General features: G+C 44.2%; 1 protein-coding gene across 7 annotated transcripts in view; it reads right to left on the reverse strand.

Moving 5' to 3' along the window:
• Positions 1-1,905: 1,905 nt before the first annotated feature.
• Positions 1,906-18,991, reverse strand: part of LOC147034407 (uncharacterized) — a 39,840-nt gene continuing 22,754 nt past the window's right edge. For all 7 annotated transcript variants that reach the window (XM_085882559.1, XM_085882567.1, XM_085882590.1 and 4 more), the window contains 7 exons: positions 15,720-15,852; positions 15,451-15,615; positions 14,628-14,753; positions 13,997-14,444; positions 8,262-8,905; positions 6,802-6,946; positions 1,906-4,496 (listed from right to left, as the gene is read on the reverse strand). In XM_085882559.1, the coding sequence (XP_085738685.1) occupies positions 3,292-4,496; positions 6,802-6,946; positions 8,262-8,905; positions 13,997-14,444; positions 14,628-14,753; positions 15,451-15,615; positions 15,720-15,852 (2,866 nt within the window). In that variant the 3' untranslated portion in view covers positions 1,906-3,291. The remainder of the gene's footprint in view (positions 4,497-6,801; positions 6,947-8,261; positions 8,906-13,996; positions 14,445-14,627; positions 14,754-15,450; positions 15,616-15,719; positions 15,853-18,991) is intronic.

Consider the following 18,991-nt stretch of genomic DNA (forward strand, 5'->3'; position numbering starts at 1 on the left):
CACCACCGAAGATGGATGGAGATTATGTTTTCACCCCTTGTCTGTCTGTGAGCAGGATTTCTCAAAAAGTTGTGGATTAATTCAGATATATTTGGTGTGTGACAAGGACGAAATGATTAGATTTTGGTGAAGATCTGGATATGAGAATTTTTTCAGCGATTCTTTACCGTTGAAAGATAGGGCCAAAAACGATATTTGGAAAAGTTATGGACGGATTATCACAAAACTTGGTGGATGAGTTGGTTAGGTGATGAGAACAAACCGATTCGATTTTGGTTAAGGTCCAGATCCAGCTCATCGGTGAGATACAAAACATAGCCTACACTGTTCAACCTGACGGTGGAATGCGCTCGACCGAGTGCTGTTCTCGTTCCCTTTGACACCAAAAGTGGATGGAGGTAAGGTTTTCACCTTGTCTGTCTGAGCAGGATATCTCCAAAAGTTGTGGACGGATTCCGACAAAATTTGGTGGTTCTGAATATAACAGTGGGGTAGGGGGCTATATTCATACGGGAGAACAAGATGAGGGCAGGATAAAAAGGAGGGTAAAGGAGTGTGGGAAGAGAAAAGACAGGAGTTAATGGAGATAGGATCCAGGAAAGAAAGGGGTGAAAATTTGCCATTTGTGCATATTCGATAAATATATGATCCCCAACTCTCCTAACCCGGTTTCTAGACACGAACAAAATGAAACTCTAACATTTGCCTTCAATTCCAGTTTGAAACAACCTTTGGGGATCGCTGTTCAGCATCCTCACTCATCACCACTCTCCTCCACCCCCAACACAGACCTCACCATTAGTTACATCTAGTCAGCCGAGCTGAACAAGTCTCCAAACTAAGCTCCAGGCCTCAAATTGCTTATACTATACACTGAAGAGCCGAGTCCATTGTGGACCGATTTCAGGTGGTCATGCTCAATGTGAAGCTCATCCTTGCTCCCTGTGAGTGGTAGGTAATGCTCACCTCCAGGCAAAAGGCTGAAACATCCTTTATGCTCATCTCTTGCCAAGAAGTGACCATAAATGTATTTTTGTTCCATTTCTTTCTTTCCTTTTTCCCTTCCTCTTGTGTGTGCGCGAGTTTGTCTGCATACAGCTTGTTCATCCCATGTCCTCCTCCCCTTGCCCCATTCTTCCCCGTTTATTCCTCCAGGTCTCCTACCCTGCTGTTGGTGTCCTCTCCCCACCCCCATATTTCCACTGTTCTTTTCTGTGCTGGCCCATTCTGTGTTATAGGTTGGTGACCTCAGTCCTTTATCATCTCTTCCGATCTTGCTTCTGCTGCCCTTTGTCCCGCAAGGTCACACTCGTTCATCCAGAAACACATCCCCAATTCCCTTCCCAAGTGTACAATTTGCGTTCACCTCCAGTCCTTTGTGAGCCCCGAAGCCTAACCTCTGTCTGTCTTATTGTGATCCTTCCTCCAGTCCTTTAAGAAGGCAGAAAATGTCACCATCATTATTTATACCTCCTTCGTCAATGTTCAGCACCTTCTACTTCATCAAGTTACCTGTTCCGTCACATGTCCGAAGTATAAAAATATGAATACATTTAAAGAGCTGACGTGCATGATGAGTCTGTGCCAACTTGCAGCGGAAAATAAATAAATTACTGGGCCCTCAGTCATGATGGCAAATGACGAAGACCTGATTGACAGAACAATGCCAATGCCATGCTGACGAGGTTCTGTGGCTCTTCAGCACACAGTGCCGGCTGTATCGTGCACGTGGTTGAACGTTCTGTGGCTTCAGTGACACTCGTGACTGTCGCAGTCGTCTCGGTGGTGCCGTTTACAGCAGGTAAGCTTTCCTTAGGACTCTTTGTATGGTCAGAAAGGGAACAGAGAGGCATTTTCATACAGTCAGGTTCTTCACTTGTTGCAAAAGAAAACGCGTGCAGGTAATTGGGGCATGGCAGGTATTTAATACTGCAGTGTACCTTATAAATACAACAACCAAGCTTGTTAAAAATAAGGTAAAACTGAGTGGGGATGAAAGGGAGTGGGGTTATGGAGCATGGAGGTTGAAAGGTTAGAAATTTCAGCAAATGTATTCCGTTAATGCAATTGCTGGTGGAAACACGCAAGAGAGTGAAAATAGAAGACCTTTGAAATGATTTTCGCAACGCTATTCATGTTACTACTAGGTGGTCCTTTCACGAGACTTTCACAATCACGGAAACCAATTTGACATTTAAACTCCTTCAGCTGAGCTGTCGAATAATTAACAAACAAGAATAGAAAAATAAACATTTCTGACTATTCATGGAAATCCAACATGACATGAAGCATTTTGCAAATCTTACAAGCGGTTTGGTTTGTGTACATGAGACGAGGTTGAAGAAGGCACGTGAAGATACCGGTGGAGAAAAGAAACAAACGAAATAAAAAATAAAAACCTGATGATGAAACTCAGCTGAACCGGTTATCGCACCGCACTCGTCATATCCCCTCTTACCTGTCATGATCGTGTGAAACCAAGAGATGTCGACCTGCTCACACGGTTTAAACAAACCATCTTCCCCAGATTTCTTTATCAATAAATACAACAACCCACCCTGCTGGAACAACCTGATCTGCATATATCTCACGTATATATTTATTTCTCTGGGCCACTGCTCGGGCCATAGTACAAAAAGCCACAGGGGACGGGCGCGAGTTAATACAAACCATGTGATGGCGAGGGGGAGGAAGGCAGTCAGATAATACAAAGCACGTGATGGTGAAGGGAAAAAGGGTGGGTTGGGGTTGAAATGGGGGTAGTGGATTCAAAATGAGGAGGGGGGCGGGAAGGGACACATGAGGAAAGGATGGTGCCTAGACCTCATCAACAAGATACAACAATACAATATCCCTACCTGTACAGTACAAATAAGTCCAGCTACCCTGGGAATAACATGCAGGAGCTAGCCGCTGTGGGGTCTTCATAGAGCACAAAACGTCCTAGAAACCCCAAATAGGGTACAAACATTCCTTGGCCACCAAACAAGAGCAATGGGGGACAAAAACACCGAGTTGCCCAGAGGTGTTGATGCTTTTCCAAATACCATGGAGAACATGTTCCCACTTGCATACCAAACCTAAACCTTCGTCTAGTCTGCTGGTATTGTACATTTCTTCTTCTTTTTTATTGCTGCACACCTGCGATCCCAAAGTTCAGTATGCAACATGCACCACTCTTCCACGACCTTTCAATGAAAAATAAATAATTTTGATAAAGAAAAACAATAAAACCTCTTACATAACCGGTGGAACGTTATCTATATAAAAGACAGCTATAGTCTTCTGCCTTCAGTGAGAAGGAAGAGAAGTCAAGGAAGTAACCCCAAGGGGAGCAAGAAATGAATCTTCATCTGGTGCTTGGAGAGCTGAAGTTGTGGAAGAGGATACAGCAGAGGTTTGGGAAGTTGTTGTGGCTTGGGAGGCTGGAGGTGAGAGAAAAGCTCGGCATGGGCTTTGGTGAGCCATAGGTAAAGACAAAGCTCGAGCCGGAGCTAGGTGAGCTGGAGTTAAGGTTGGAGCTCGAGCTGAGGGTTTAGGGCCTTGTGGTGATGATAATGCTTGAGATGGAACTTGGGCAGCTGGAGAAAAAGTTAAAACCCGAGCTTGGCCTTGGAGAGTTGGAGGCGACGTTGATGCCCGAGCTGGAGCTGGAACTTTTGGGGCCGAATATGGTATTGCAGCTCGTGCCGGGGCTTTGGAAACCGTAGGCAACGTTGAAACTGGAGTTGGAGCATTGGTAGCTGAAGGTGATGACAAGGTTTTGGAAGCTGGAGGTGAGATTGAGGCTGGTGTTATGGCTGAAGGAGCTGGAAGTGAAGGTGAAGCTGACCTTGTGGATTGAGGAGCAGGAAGTGAAGGTGAAGCTGACTCTGCAGCTAGAGAAGATGTACTTGAGACTGAAATTGATGTAACTTGGAAAGCAGGAAGCGAATCCAAAGCTGACATCATGGCTTGCGGAGTTAAAGACGAGGCTGAAGCTCTTGCTAAAGGCTGTAAAACTAAAGGTGCATTTGAGGTTGGAGTCAGGGAATGCAGAGATTGAAGTGAAGCTGAAGATCGAGTCGGTGATTGTGAAGCTGGATGTGAACAATAATGTTGAGTAGGTGATAATTGAGGAGGAGGAGGTGAGGTTAAAGTTTGGGTTGGGATTTGCAAAGCAAGATTTTGCGCTGAAGCGTCTTTATCTGTAGTTGTGGCAGAAACCTGTTTTGGAGCTTGAGGTCCCAAGACTGTAAGAGGATGAAGAACTTGAGCTGGAATTCCAGATGGAACGGCAAAATCGGTGAGAGAAAATACAAAAGAAAAACACCCTAAAGACAGAAGGCTTCCATGATGTAAAGTGGCTGGACCTTCCCAGCCAAATTGGGAACCAGTAGCACAAGGTGGCTGACTGGTGATGCAGCAAGAAATAGGGTTCTTCAAAACCCCAACCTCAGACTTCACTTCCTGCGTCGTTCTCCCAGAAGCACCATCACGACCTCCACTACGATGTTCTGCGAGACATCACGCAAGACAGGATGCAAAGGGAATGAGTGGGGGATGGAAAACGCAAAGGAAGGGAGAGAGGGAGGTGGGGTGGTGATGTTGGACACCAGGAAAAAAAGAAAAAGAGTGTGTGGATGGAAGGGGGTTGGGGCATGGAGGTGGGAGGGAGGAGGGGGTAGGGAGAATCAGATTTTGTAAAGAAGGAAGCTCTCAAGCATACATTAAGCAAACAAGATGAAGAAAGAACAAAATGGCCACCTTAAGCTGGATTATTTAACTGTAAGTGGAATGTCTCACAGTGGTATGTGAGCTCACTTCCTGGTGGTTAGTAAGTGAGCAAGGATGTATGTCGTTTTCATGCCAGAATTTTCATCAAAATATAAACCGCTTGAACATGCTGGTCCATTTAGGCTGCAGGATTGTATAAAATTCTGGTTTCCTTCACCATAGCATTTCAATTGAAAATTGGAACGGCACAAATGCATTTAATAAGTAGAAGGGCACTCGGTAGAGCGCACACCTCCGCCACGTAATGCCTGATCCAGTAAAACATACCGGACCCAATACATTTTTGAATTATCATGCTATACAATAGTATATCATTCTTGGCCCCATCTCTCAATGGTGAAGAATCACTTAAAAATTTTTAGTAGTCGGATCCAGATTCGGATGTTCACCAAAATTGAATAAATTCTTCCTCGTCACACACCCAACGTGTCCACCAAGTTTTGTCCGAATCTGTTCACAACTTTTTTGAGATATCGAGCTATATATTAGTTTAGCCCGATCTCTCAATGGTGACGAATCACTTTAAAAATTCCGGTAGTTGGATCCGGATCTTCACCAAAATCTAATCAGTTCGTCCTTGTCACACACCCAACACACACACATCCACATCCGAATCCGAATTTCATCCGAATCCGTCCACAACTGCTTGAGATATCCTGTTGACAAACAAACAAACGACGGGGTGAAAACAACCTCCTTCCACCTTCGGTGATGGAGGTAATAATATAATTACGAGTTCCCTTATAAGGAACTTCAACTCAGGAGAAGGCCATTCGGCCCTTCAAAGCCTGCACAATGCTTGCCAACCTATGGTTGCTTGTTCGTGCTCTACCGTTTAAAATGCCGAGCATCAAGCAAGGAAGCGGAATGTACCATTTTAAAAAGTATTTGTTATGGCTCAGTCAGGGTTTGAACTTCGAACCACCGACCTCCCAGACTCAGAGCGGATGCTCTAACCATTATGCCACCGAGGCTGGTGTAAAAAGCATTTGAAAAATCGAATGCGAAACAACAACGGAAACGAAATTAAAATGGCTTTTGGACAATTCACATCAAGATTTGAACGGGATTTCACAGAGACAGACTATGAACACAGTGAGGATTTTATACAAGGATGATTCACAGTATCCCTTGATACAATAGCAACGGAACTGACATCATCAATAATGGGAGTAAAGAGGAAAATTAAAATGGATTTTCATCCAAAACCTTGCGAGCTTAACAAAATGATGCTCAAATCTCCCCAAATGATGCCAAAGCACTTGAAAGCCACAAATGATTGAAGAATTGTTTACAGGAATAACCGCCAATTAGCTTATTATTAACGGGTTGGTAGGGTAGCCAAGAGGTACGCACACTTGCCTCGAAGCTGTCTAGCCTGGGTTTGAATACCAGCCCAGCTATAAACTGTCATCCTGGTGTTTCACAGGCGGGGTGATTCATCAATCTGTGTGCCGTCCCTCAGATGGACGTTAAACTGGACGTCCTGTCTTAGTTTGTGGACGATAAAGATCCCACGGTGCCGTTCATGAAGAGCAGGCGAGTTGTTGCCGGCACCCTGAACAAATTACAAATTCATGCCCTGACTACCATTGGGGAGGCAAAGGCAATCCTCCGAGTGCAATTCTTGCCGTGGGGCTGTTTTGGCAGCACTGAGCCTGCTCTTGGGCAGAACACCAGAAATGAGAGAAGATTACTCCATTGTAAAAAAAAAAACAAGGTTTATAAAAACAGATAGAAAAGTAGGACAAAATGGCCTTTCAATTTAAAAAAAAAAAAGTTTCAGTATTGTTCCTCCAATGTAAAGCAGTGACACAAAGCAACAGATTAACTTCATTCTAGGCCATCCCATAACCAAAGAGTAATTTGCAGTTGGGAATCAAAGCCTGCTGCATTATACTCTGCTTTCCATCCTCTATATTAGCAACTGCATTAACAAACGTCTCCTCTTGACCCGTCAATTCAATTGCTCAAACAGAAGGGCAGAGAGAAGAGGATGATGCAACAGGTCAGCTCACAACTCACTTATGAGACTGCGAAGGCGAGAGACAAGTGGAGATGGAGGGGGTGACGGAGCAGAAGAGAGAGTTGGATTATCACATCCGTACGTGACTCCATCCACGAGCGTTCCGTAAGAAGAATAATTTAGCAATTCCCATTGCTGAGAGCTCTGTGGGAACAGTGAGGGGAAGGGAGGCCAGTGAGAAAAGTACAAAGCCTAGCATTTACAACGAGAGAGTTCGCAGACCACGATACCCCACACAGTGTTCAAGTATATCCTGTACTTCCAATTTTAATAAAACAATGCTTTTAAAGATCGTTTAAAAAAAATCCATAAGTTTAGCGGCTCCAAAAGCAGTCTTATACACCCACCCTTAAACACTGTAAGAGATGATGGTGAGTTGCAGTTTCGGAGATGGAGGCTTTCTTAGTCACCATAGAATGTCGCGGCAATCGGCCTCGAACTTACGCAGCCATATGGGACGGCCTCTTCTTCACCCTAATACTGTCCCTCTCACATGCCATGCCCTCTCATGCTATGTATCGATATATAGCATGGTTCTTGGGAATTTTATGAAAGCAATTTGTATTCTCGTGTTGAAGTACAGCTTATAATTCAATTGGAGTAAATGTTTAAAGTGATTTAAAAAGGCATATAAATGAATTAATTCTGGGTTAAGGCATATAAATAAAAGGCATATAAATAAAAGGCAAAAGGCATGTAAATAAAATAATTTTCAATATTTAACTGTCAGACAGGCAGGTGTAGAGTAAAAATATTATCTCACTCCTCTCTGTGCATGTGTGATAGAGACAAATTCAGAGCCAAAGTACTGTACGTTAAAACGGCAAACTTGTCATCCTAGTCATGTCGTCCGATTCGTGTTCAAAATATAACATTATTATATTAATACACTAAGCCATATTTTGTGGACGTATCTCCTCCGAAGCTGCCGGGCGGATTGTCACCACTTTTGGCATGCGGGTGCTCTGTGGTCAATTGTACAGCATAGGCTATGTGAGATCGCGCCAGACGGACAGGTTTCGGAATTTTTGGCGAATTTCTAATTTTTACATTTGTTTGCATGGCGACGTGTGACGTCACCGCTGAGAGGCGTAATGCCGCTCCTAGAAAACAGTGTCTGCAATGTAAAACCTTCTTCTGCACATGCTGACTACCTCAGAAGGTGCATTTGATGCAAAAAATGTAACAAGAAACATTGTATATAAAGAAATTCTATAAATCACATTGTGAACACTGGATATATTGACGTCCGAACGAACCCGCACTGGAGAAACTTCGCGCGAAGCGCGGGTTTGACTAGCTCAAGTTAAACAAGTTGTTCCTCAATCATAAACTGATAAGATGGACAGATGGATGGAAGAACATGAACCAATTGCTTAACGCCGCTTTCGTGTGCTTGGGGTAATAAGTACAAAAATAGAGTTCAGGGGTTGGGGAGGGGTGTTAGGGGCATTATTACCTCATCGTAATACAGGCAGGCATGTTTTGCAGACACAGAGCAGCAGCATCCGCTATGCTGAAGGCATATGTCTGAGTCAGGAGCCGTTCCCAGATACGACACACGCCGATGTAGTCTAACCTCTTCACCACATGGCACAGGAACCAGCGTGGCTATGGCCGGCACTCGCAGCACATCTTCTGTGTTATGAACAGTTTTTCTTTCCCCTTTAACAAAGGTTTTCAGAGAAGGCATCAGCTCATTCTTGTGCAACGGGGTTTGTGACAAGCACCAATTACATTTCCACAGCTGGTACCGGCTGTTAGACAACTGCCGGCACTGACACCGTTGTTCAAAAGCTTTGTTTTGTGGTTGGCATTGAGGGTTGTTCTGTACTCGTGCTTGAGGCTCACTGCTTATGATTGATTCGTTCAAATGGCAGACAAGTGATGCTTTTCTGTGATCCTCGGCACAGGCTGGTCCTTCCCGATCATCGGCAGGGGCTGGCCCTTCCCGATCCTCGGCAGTGGCCGGCCCTTCCGGATCCTCGACAGGGGCCAGCCCTTTCGCACCGTTGTTACACAATCTCTTTGGAGACAGCAGTTGTTGCATCCTTTGCCAGGCTAACAAATGTACAAGTCCTTCATCGAGGAGATGCAGCTCTCCTGTGGGTGTGGGGGGTGGGGGAAATAGTTTTGCAAACATCCCCCCAAAAAATCACAGGTTCACAAAAAGGTTGGCATACAACGAATCTCGATATTTTGTTTCAAAGTTCCATGCTGAAAACAGCAGAGCGGGCAGTTGTAAAAGCTGTAATACTCAGGACATCAAGTCACAAACAAACCGTCAGACACAAATTGGCCAATACAGAACTTTCAAAATGACGTGCTCCATGCCAGAATGCATGCACAGAACCCCTCAGCAGCAATGTTGATCGGGGCATGTTGACGTATATCGTGTGTGCGAGATAAGGATTTTTACCGAAAATGGTTCACAAAGCTTCTAAACGAAGCCGAAAATACTTGGAAAACTACCTGACAGAAAGGGGTGTGCCTCTGCAAAACAAAAGAGTTGGAGAACTTTCTCAGCTCGTAAACAGGCTGGAACCTTTGAACTGCCCATACTGCAAAAACACCCGATGATGTGGGACCTATTTCTCAATGGTGGAAGGGCCATTAGAAGGGCCAAATAATTGTAGACAGGTGCGTTCTACCCAAATCCACAATCACTGCTGCCAGCGAGTGGACTTTGAACCTTGTGGAAGTGCCCCGTGTAAATTGCTTAGAAGTCAAGGTTATAACTTCAAATAAAATAGCTTTTGTAAGTACTTACCAGTCCATTATATATATGTGTGTGTGTGTGTGTGTGTGTGTGTGTGTGTGTGTGTGTGTGTGTGTGTGTGTGTGTGTGTGTGTGTGTGTGTGTGTGTGTGTGTGTGTGTGTGTGTGTGTGTGTGTGTATACATATATATTGTAAGTATGTATGTATGTATGTGCATGTGTGTGTGCTGTTATGTCTGGCTTCCTTCTTGGGACTACGATGCAGTAATTGGTCTCGATTTTGATTATATATTTAATGGATGTTTGCAATTGGAAAGACTTCCCTGAGGGTGACAACGTATCTGTTTTTTTCTTCTCACCTTAACATGTTGCAGGGGCTGGGAAGGGAGAGGGAGAGCTGTGAGGACTGTTATAAATACATTGTTTGTTTGGTTCTGAGGTCACAAGATAAATATGAGATTTTTGCACCCATTGCTAAAATGAGAAGTGTGTGTGTGTGTGTGTGTGTGTGTGTGTGTGTGTGTGTGTGTGTGTGTGTGTGTGTGTGTGTGTGTGTGTGTGTGTGTGTGTGTGTGTGTGTGTGTGTGTTATCCACTGCCACCGCTCGCTTGTATCAAAAGGAAATGGTAGGAACTAGACACCTCTCATCCACAGATATTTCTCGAATTTTCTCATTTCCATGAGTGATTTGCATCCAGGAACACAACTGTTATGGTTAAGCATTTCGAAATTGGCACTCTTTCGTTTAAATGCTGAAAATGTCAAAAAGACCATTTCACTCTCAGATTTAAAAACAAGTAGTAACGGCAGGTTAAAAGTGCTGAGTGAGCAGAACCGAGTCACTGAAAACGCACACACAGCACATGCCCTAAAGGCCTCATGAGCATTAATTTGCCATTTTGAAAGTTCCATCTTGACAAGGCAAGTTTCCCGTGCCCGCACGTAATTCTAAACGGGGTAGGGATGAAGGCGGCAAAAATGCAAATGGCGTCTTCTGTCATTGAGCCGGCAAGCTGGGAGCAACAACTTGCATTTATTGCCACATCTGATGCAATTTAAATGCTCTAATGGCAGTGAGGTGCTCCGTTTGAAACTGTTTGTTCGATATCTATGTAGCTTTTTGATGCCAAGGGGCACAATAAAGAGAGATATTATGTCAAAGCCAGTAGTTAGGGAATTTTAGCAAATTGTATTGACCATCTGTGAAAAAATTGCTTACCAAAAAATTTCTGCACTAACGTATTCATCTAGGTGTCTACAAACACCTATCAATTAGTGCAAACCCAAATCCTTGTGGAAAATTCTGGGGAGCCAATCAAAGTTCGGGTGCTCAGAAGGCCTGCGCGAAAAAAAATCGGAAAAATTAACTTTTGCCAATATTGACTTGTGGGATGTCAAACTAGGGGTTTTTTTGGGGTGCTGAATTGATTCCAACCATTACTTTTGTGAAAAAAAACCACTCCTTGATCATATAAAATGTATTTTATTGACATTTTTAACAGAACTGTGCTCAATGGAAATGTTGCTTCATCAGCTTTTACAACCTTATTCATCAAACTCCCCAGTATCTTCCTCACTCCTCTTGTCATCCAGCTGGTTTATGTTCAGGCAAGAGTTACCATGACAGATGCCACAAGCAGAAATACACTTGACTCCTTGCTTTTAACAGCAGCACCTGAGTGAGCTGCAGTCCCCCACACAGTTGCAGCTGGCAAACGTCAGGAGGTAGTCTGGTGCAATGGGGTCTGTAGAAGGGACTGGTGCATATTCTTGCTCAGTGAGTTGCCATCCATAGTCCCGGGCATCCAACGATGGACTTTGCAGCATCAGCCAGTCTCTAGTCTGGAGGTAATCTCAGAGAGAGTGCTGTGCTGCAGCTCCTGTTGTCGGGGGGAGTTTCTCAGGTTTTATGCTCCCAGTAGCAGCTCGCTTGCTGAAGATGTCGACTCTCAAGTCTTCCAAGTCTTTGGAGGATTTCCCATGGAACATGAGCATGAAAAGATCACAGCCTGCTTTAATGATATCACCTTTCTCAGCTCGGATGTCCATAAACACGTCCATTGCCCTCTCTGCTTCATCAGTCTTGCAGAGCTTGCTTAGCAAAGTTGGTTTGCTAAACCCAAAAAATTGCAGACACTGTATCGCAGCCAGAGAAGCTATGCAAGAAGATGAGATACCTCCGGTATATCTCTGGGAGGGCGTCCCGGATCTTTCCGACATCGTAAGATGTTTCTTTGGCTGTCGTGAGGAAGATCGGATGGTCTGCAACATGATGAATCAGCATAACCAGGACGTCTGTGTCCTCAGCCCTCACCTCGACAGGGGACTCTCTTGCCTCATCTGGAGCTGCGCGGACGATGGAGGTGTCGGCATCATCGGAGCATTGCTGTACACCGATTCCATTCCTACTAAATGTCTCAGCAAGGAGCAGAACGAGTTGGGCTTTGTTGTTCTTGTTATCGAGGAACTTTTCTCTTGCAATGATGATTTTGAGATCCAGACGAATCTGAATGTCACAGCATGCATTCTTTGTTCGTCTCAAGTGGTCATGGTCCTTGGTGGAGCTGCCATATCCGTCAAAGACCACCGTTATCCGGAGGCATTGGCTCCCCATGGACTTCACAAACCGGAGGTAGCGCTCGGCAACATCCTTCCAAGTAAGGTTAGCCTCCCACTTGACATTGTGCAGGAGTCACCCACCATCAACCACAAGGCTTGTGCAGGGAGGTTGTTCGACAGGTGCCACACATGCCTTCAGGGACCTTGCGAGGGCAGCCTTGTCTGGCTTTCGCAACTTTTGATTTTTGTCAAACAGAGACATCGGTTTTGGCGTCAACTCAAAGCGCAGAGCTTCTTTGGTCTTGACTTCACGCTCACTGATGACAATGAGGCGGTTGAATAGCTTCAGTGAGTCAATGACCAGCTTCTCGTCATTGCCTTTGGGTCCAGATCTGAGGCTTGCAAGTGATTTGACCTTATGTTTGGTTACCATTGCATCCACAACAGTTTTCCCATCCATCTTAGCCTGTACGGCTCTGCCAACTTCTTCTGCTTGATCAGCGTTGACTTGGTCTTCGGGAGTGCTGCTGAACCCAGTTGAGAAGGACACCAGAGTCTTCTCGTCCCGTGTGGCATCGAAAGGGTTGACTTCCTCCAACCACCCAACTATGGTGTTGACAGCATCGTTATCTCTCTTCATTTGGGCTATTTTAACGTCGGTGTGGACAGTGATGCGTTTTAACATTAATAGGTCCACTCTACGTTGAATATATTCAACTTCTATTGAGTCCGGTACACAATAATTTAATAGCTAAAACTCTTAGCTAACGTCAGCTAACACAGAGAATTCTACTGAGCATGAGCACAAGTATAACCAACAATATAGCAGTGGTTTCAAAAATGTTGTATGCTGCTTACAGCACAATTTGAACAATCTGAATCAATTGAGCCAAATTACCGCAAAACACAGTCTGAGATATCTAAAAATTTATCATATCAATATTTTACGGCCAGGTATTCATTTTTCCTCAAATCTAATGGTTGGAATCAATTCAGCACCCCATAAAACCCCTAGTTAGACATCCCACAAGTCAATATTGGCAAAAGTTAATTTTTCCGATTTTTTCGCGCAGGCCCTCTGAGCACCCGAACTTTGATTGGCTCCCCAGAATTTTCCACAAGGATTTGGGTTTGCACTAATTGATAGGTGTTAGTAGACACCTAGATGAATACGTTAGTGAAGAAATTTTTTGGTAAGCAATTTTTTCACAGATGGTCAATACAATTTGCTAAAATTCCCAAACTACAGTAACCAATTGCAAATTGATAAAGGACGTGTACACTTCCTGATCAAACCAGAACACTTAAGATTCCCGGAGTGTGGGGAATCCACAGGCCACATTTTTGTGAATGTGTGCTCGGCTACATTGAGCAAGTAACAAAAACGATGTAGAACTGGCATCCGATTGGCCAACACCACGTTGACGCAACCCACCTGTGCTTTCAAAACAACAATTGTGCATTCTACAGTCCCCTGGCTTCATTATAGCCTTATTTCTCAGTTCACATCCTTGTAGGAAAAAACAAATGTTCCATTACAGAGCACATTTAAAATTCCTGAAATTAATTACCAGCAACTTATGTTGAGGTCACCATGTTTTGCCTTCGTGAGTGATTGGCTGTGCATTGCATAATTACATTGTATGCTTTTCACAGCGGATCATGAATCACAAAGGACAAGAGATGAGCATCTCCAAATACATTTTTTGGGAAATTCATTCAAGGTGCAAATTGTATGCTTGCATCTCGTAAATATAAGCTTCCTAATTGAGAGTTTATTCTTCTTTAATCATTGCATTCTGTGGGCCATGATTTAATGGCCACGTTTGTATATACTTTACACTACAAGGTAAACAGTGAGGTAGGCTATAAAGACACACACACACACAGCAGTATTACTGGCATATACATCAGTACCTGTGTTGGCTGCCTCCTGCAATTGTGGCAAAAGGTCTGGTAACATTTCCTCTCCTTGGCCACTTCCCTGATTGACCAATGCCCCAACTGCTGCTTTTCCTGGAGAACTGGATCCATTAGCTAACATCACAGCCTGGTTCTCAGGTGGGAAGGCATGGCTGCCAGATCTACCAGCCTTATTGGCTGATAAACAGGTTTTACTAGTCCTCGGACATACGTGCCTCATTCCTTCTGAGCAAGAGCCTGAATGGCAGGCAGGAACAGATGATCTTGCTTTCTGAATGGCTGATGAGTCAGTTTCAGTCAGTTTCGTAATCTGATCAGCTGACGGGCTGGCACAACTGGCCAACTTTGATATATGATCAGCCGAAGGACAGACTTGGCTGGCTGACCTTGTTGACAAATGCCGAGTGATTCCCAACTGCAGAGATATGACCGCTCTGAGCCACTGCCAAAGAAAAGAGGTGGGGAAATTTGAAGAGAAACTGCTGAGGTGGCCAAGGAAAGAAACATGGCAGAGATTATGTGGATGAGATAGCAACTAGGAAAAGGGATGAAAAACGTTCAATATCTTCCAGGAGGTTCAACTTCAACATGGAGGGTTTGGGGGTGGGGGAGGAGACAGGATTACCTGTTCTTCATGGGATAATGATGAGATGGCTGGTAAAGCATTCTGTGAAAGTTGGCACTGGTGGTGAAATGATGGTGGAGGGGGATTGGAGGGATTCTGATATTGAGCCTTAATTGCAGTGGGAACCTGAAAAGACAAAAAAAAAGAAATCACAGAACTCAGCAGGACACAAACTAAGCAAAGCCAAATCTGCAAAAAGAATGTGCTTGTTTTCATCACAGCAACAACAATTCAATGTAATGCATCCATTGCAGACATAAAGAGGATTAAGCAACTGGAATAGGCAGGCAAACAGACAGACAGACGTGGGTGGGAGAACAGGAAGGAGACGGGCACACAGACGGATGGACGAACACAAGTGGCATGCAGGCAGATGATGGACGGACGCGAGTGGGAGGCAAGCAGACGGATGGACGGACGCGAGTGGGAGGCAGGCAGGCAGACGGATGGATGCGAATGGAAGGCAGGCAGGCAGACGGATGGACAGATGCGAGTGGGGTGCAAGCAGATGAATGGACGGACGTGAGTGGGAGGCAAGCAAACGGATGGACGGACACGAGTGGGAGGTAGGCAAATGGACGGACGCAAGTGGGAGGCAGGCAAATGGAGGGACATGAGTGGGAGGCAGGTAGAAGAAGGCAGGCGGTTAGGAGCTGAAGGCAAGAAGGCAGGCAGACGTGAGCTCGAGGCAGGTAGGAAGGCAGGCGGACACCAGCCAGGGGCAGGCACACAGATGGATGAGAGCCAGAGGCCATCAAGAAACTGACAGAGGCAAACATACAAAGAACTGGAAGTGGATACGATGGGGTTGCAATTAGCTGACCTGCATGTGAGGGTGGGCTGAAGGCTCTGTGTCAGCATTTCTTATGGTTTGTGCTCGATGTCGTTTCCTTAAAAATGTCATTGCAACGGTATGTTGAGAGATAGGCCTTTGGAGTCGTTCTAGAATTCGGCAACGACTAGACAGCGTCATGTCAGGATCAGAAAGCTAGGATAAGGGATGAAAAAAACCATGAGGTGCATAAAGAGATCCCATCTCAGATCAATTATGTGAGTGAACGATGCACAGGGTGTTTGAAGTAAGTGGAGTACCAAAAATGTTTCTGCGTGGTTGGGACACAGCCAGCGGCCAGTCGGAGCGGTGGCCAGAGGGGGAGACAAGCAGTCCAGGTGGAAGAGACAGGGACATATGGAACATGAAAGCAGTGGTGCTGTGCGGCTTGAACTGGGGAACAATGATTAATCATCGTTAAAGTTTGAACACGAACACACACACACACACACACACACACACACACACACACACACACACACACACACACACACACACACACACACACACACACACACACGAAAAACTTTATACCAACTATTGCAAAAAATAAAATGATAAATAAAATGGCAACATACTAGTGGAAGAGCTTATACGTATATCACCCGCGTCACAAAGACTTCAGAGACTTTAGGAGTCCTCAATGTACTTTAGAGCCCAGTCACACCTTGACGTTTCAGCCAGCAATGGCAACGTATAAAAATGTATGTAAAACGTTGGTGTACGCTGAAATTTTGATATATATATATATATATATTTTTTTTTTTAAGTTTTGGGCGTATTCATAACGTATTGGTCGTATGCATAACATATTAGTAACGGGCACAGAACGTTTCGTTGTGTTCTTGATAACTTTTACCAACGAATGCTTAGCCTGTTGTCGGCGTTCACAACCTTTGCCCAACGATAGTTTAACTTACGCATAGCGTGCTAAACGTATCGCCGGCGAACTCGTGGCGTAGCCTGTTAAGAACCTGCCGGACGCCGATTTAAATCATAACCGCCTGAGAATTTGAAGTGTCAACATCGCAGTCACACCTTGACGATTTTGCCAGCGTATGCCGACCTATGAAAAATGTGTCTAAAACACTAGGCGCACGTCAAATACGGTATAGGTAAGTTGTGTATACGTTAAGAGTAGGCTAGAAAACAATGAAGTACGCTGTCATATTACGTGGTACATGTAATACGTCGTGAAATTTCAAGCATGCTGAAAATTTTACGACGTACTTGGCGTATGGCTAACACGTTCCACATGCGTTGTCATATGTTCCTGGCACGCTCCGCGATCGTTTACACACGACGGACACATGTTACTTGTAGGTTACTCATAAGTCGAAACACGTCAAGGTAATATTTAACATACCCGCAACCTAATTTTCAACCAATGGGTAACGTCCTTTTAACCTACGAGTAGCGTGCTCTGAACGTATGTTTAACGTGCTTCTAACCTTTGAGTAACATGCTATGAACCTATTTGTAACGTATCTAAAACGCACATTTGTCGTGTGCAGACAAATTAGATTGACGTCTTCCGGACGACCACAGCACTTACTGAACGTGTTTCTAACTTTCATCTACCGTGTAATGGCGTATTGGCAGCGTGAAGGGGAATTGGTATATACAAATGGGCTTCACAAGAGGAACCCATCATTGTTCCAGACTCCATGTTGAGGAGATGTCAATGCCAGTAGTATCAGTAGTAGTTGGTGTGCGTGACAGTAGTAATAGTAGTAGTAGTTGTAGTAGTAGTATTGGTAGTAGTAGTATGTCTATGTCAGTAGTAGTATGTGAGCATGATGGGGAGGGTGTGGGTGATGATGGATCTTCTTAACATCCACGAATAGGAGACTACTTTGCACCATTGTTCGATGTTCTTTTCGGCTAATCTTTTTTCCTCATTCCCACGATGAAATATTTCTTTGTTTTACTTTTTAAGATATTAAAAACGACTTTGACAAATGCATAATGTACTAGTAATGAACACAGAACGCTTCGATAACTTATAGATAAGTTATACCAACGATTGTTTATCGTGTTTTAGTCGTCCACAACCTATGCCCAACGATAGTCTAGCGTATGCATTGCGTAATAATTCCCAAGCACGTTATTCATAGGTTATAAATAAGTCACGGGTACCCTAAACATTACTTTGATGCGTTTCGACGTATGAGGAACTTTCAAGTAGCGTGTTGCGAAGTGTGAACAACGTTCGTGTAGCGTGCTTACAAAACCTTACTCATAGGTTAGAAATAAGTTTCGGGTATGCGAACGTTACCTCTACGTGTTTCGACTTATGAGTAACATACAACTAACGTGTGTCAACGATCGCATAACGTGCCTACAACTTATGGCCAGCGTAGCAGAACGTGTGAGCCAAACGCCGAGTACGTCGTAAAATTTCAAGCATGCAAAGTACAACCAAAAGTACAACGTTTTAAACCAGCGTAATACGACCTATGGTAGTGTTTTTCAGCGTGCACCTGACGTATACATAACGTACCCATAACGTATTCGACGTCTGCCAGCGTTTTAGACAAATTTTTCATAAATCGGCATACGCTGGCTAAATCGTCAAGGTGTGACAGCCCCTTTAGTTGAAGCACATTAGTAAACATTGGACAAAGGAACAGTGTATGGGATTTGAACATGGGATCCCAGCATCATGAGGCCAGAATGGAACACAAAAATAGGGTATGCCCGACAAAGAACAAATAATGTTGACAATGTCATCTTCCTGCTGAAATAATGGCAATTACTGGCAGGATAGCTTAGAGGTATGCACACTCACCTCTGCTCTGTCTAGCCTTGGTTTGACTACCGACCCAGCTATAAACTGTCATCCTGGCATTTCACAGGTAGGGTGATTCAACAGTGTGTGTGCCGTCTCTCGGATGGATGTTAAACTGGGCATCCTGTCTGACAGCATCGCCAAAGATCACAGCCTGTCGCCAAAGATCCTAAGGTGTTTTTCATGAGTTATTGCTGGCACCCTAACCAAATTCCAAATTCCTGCTCCAACCCAAATATGGCACTGCATCAGCAGCACAGCCACGCTCCAAGGTAATGATGCAAAGCAGCAACCACATGCAACAACGAATGAATGATTGAATTAAAGCATTGACAGTGTTTGAAGAAACTTGATATTCGAGGGGATTCTAAAGTTTCATTTTAAGCAATAAATTATAAAACATAATAAAAGATCATTGATGTTGAATATTTGTGTGATAAAATCCAAGAGTTCCAAGATTACAAAGAAACATGCCGGTAATTATTTACATGGGCGGTTCAAGTTTGATGTGGACCTTTTATCGTGGAATATGTAAAGCGATGGTTAATTGCTGATGTGTGTAATAACATTTGCCAACCAGAAACAAGTTACACAGGAAGTGACATCAATGACAGTCAAAGCATTCTCAGCAAAACCAAAACCAAAACCAAAACCAAGATGCCCAACAGTCACATGTGCTATGGAACAGGTGCATTATACAGTTCCTTGTGAAGAACATTAAATTAGCCGAATATCACAGAA

This window comes from Eptatretus burgeri, chromosome 1 (genome assembly GCF_056783735.1).
Source record: "Eptatretus burgeri isolate ZD-2024b chromosome 1, Ebu_testis_v1, whole genome shotgun sequence".
NCBI lineage: Eukaryota > Metazoa > Chordata > Myxini > Myxiniformes > Myxinidae > Eptatretus > Eptatretus burgeri.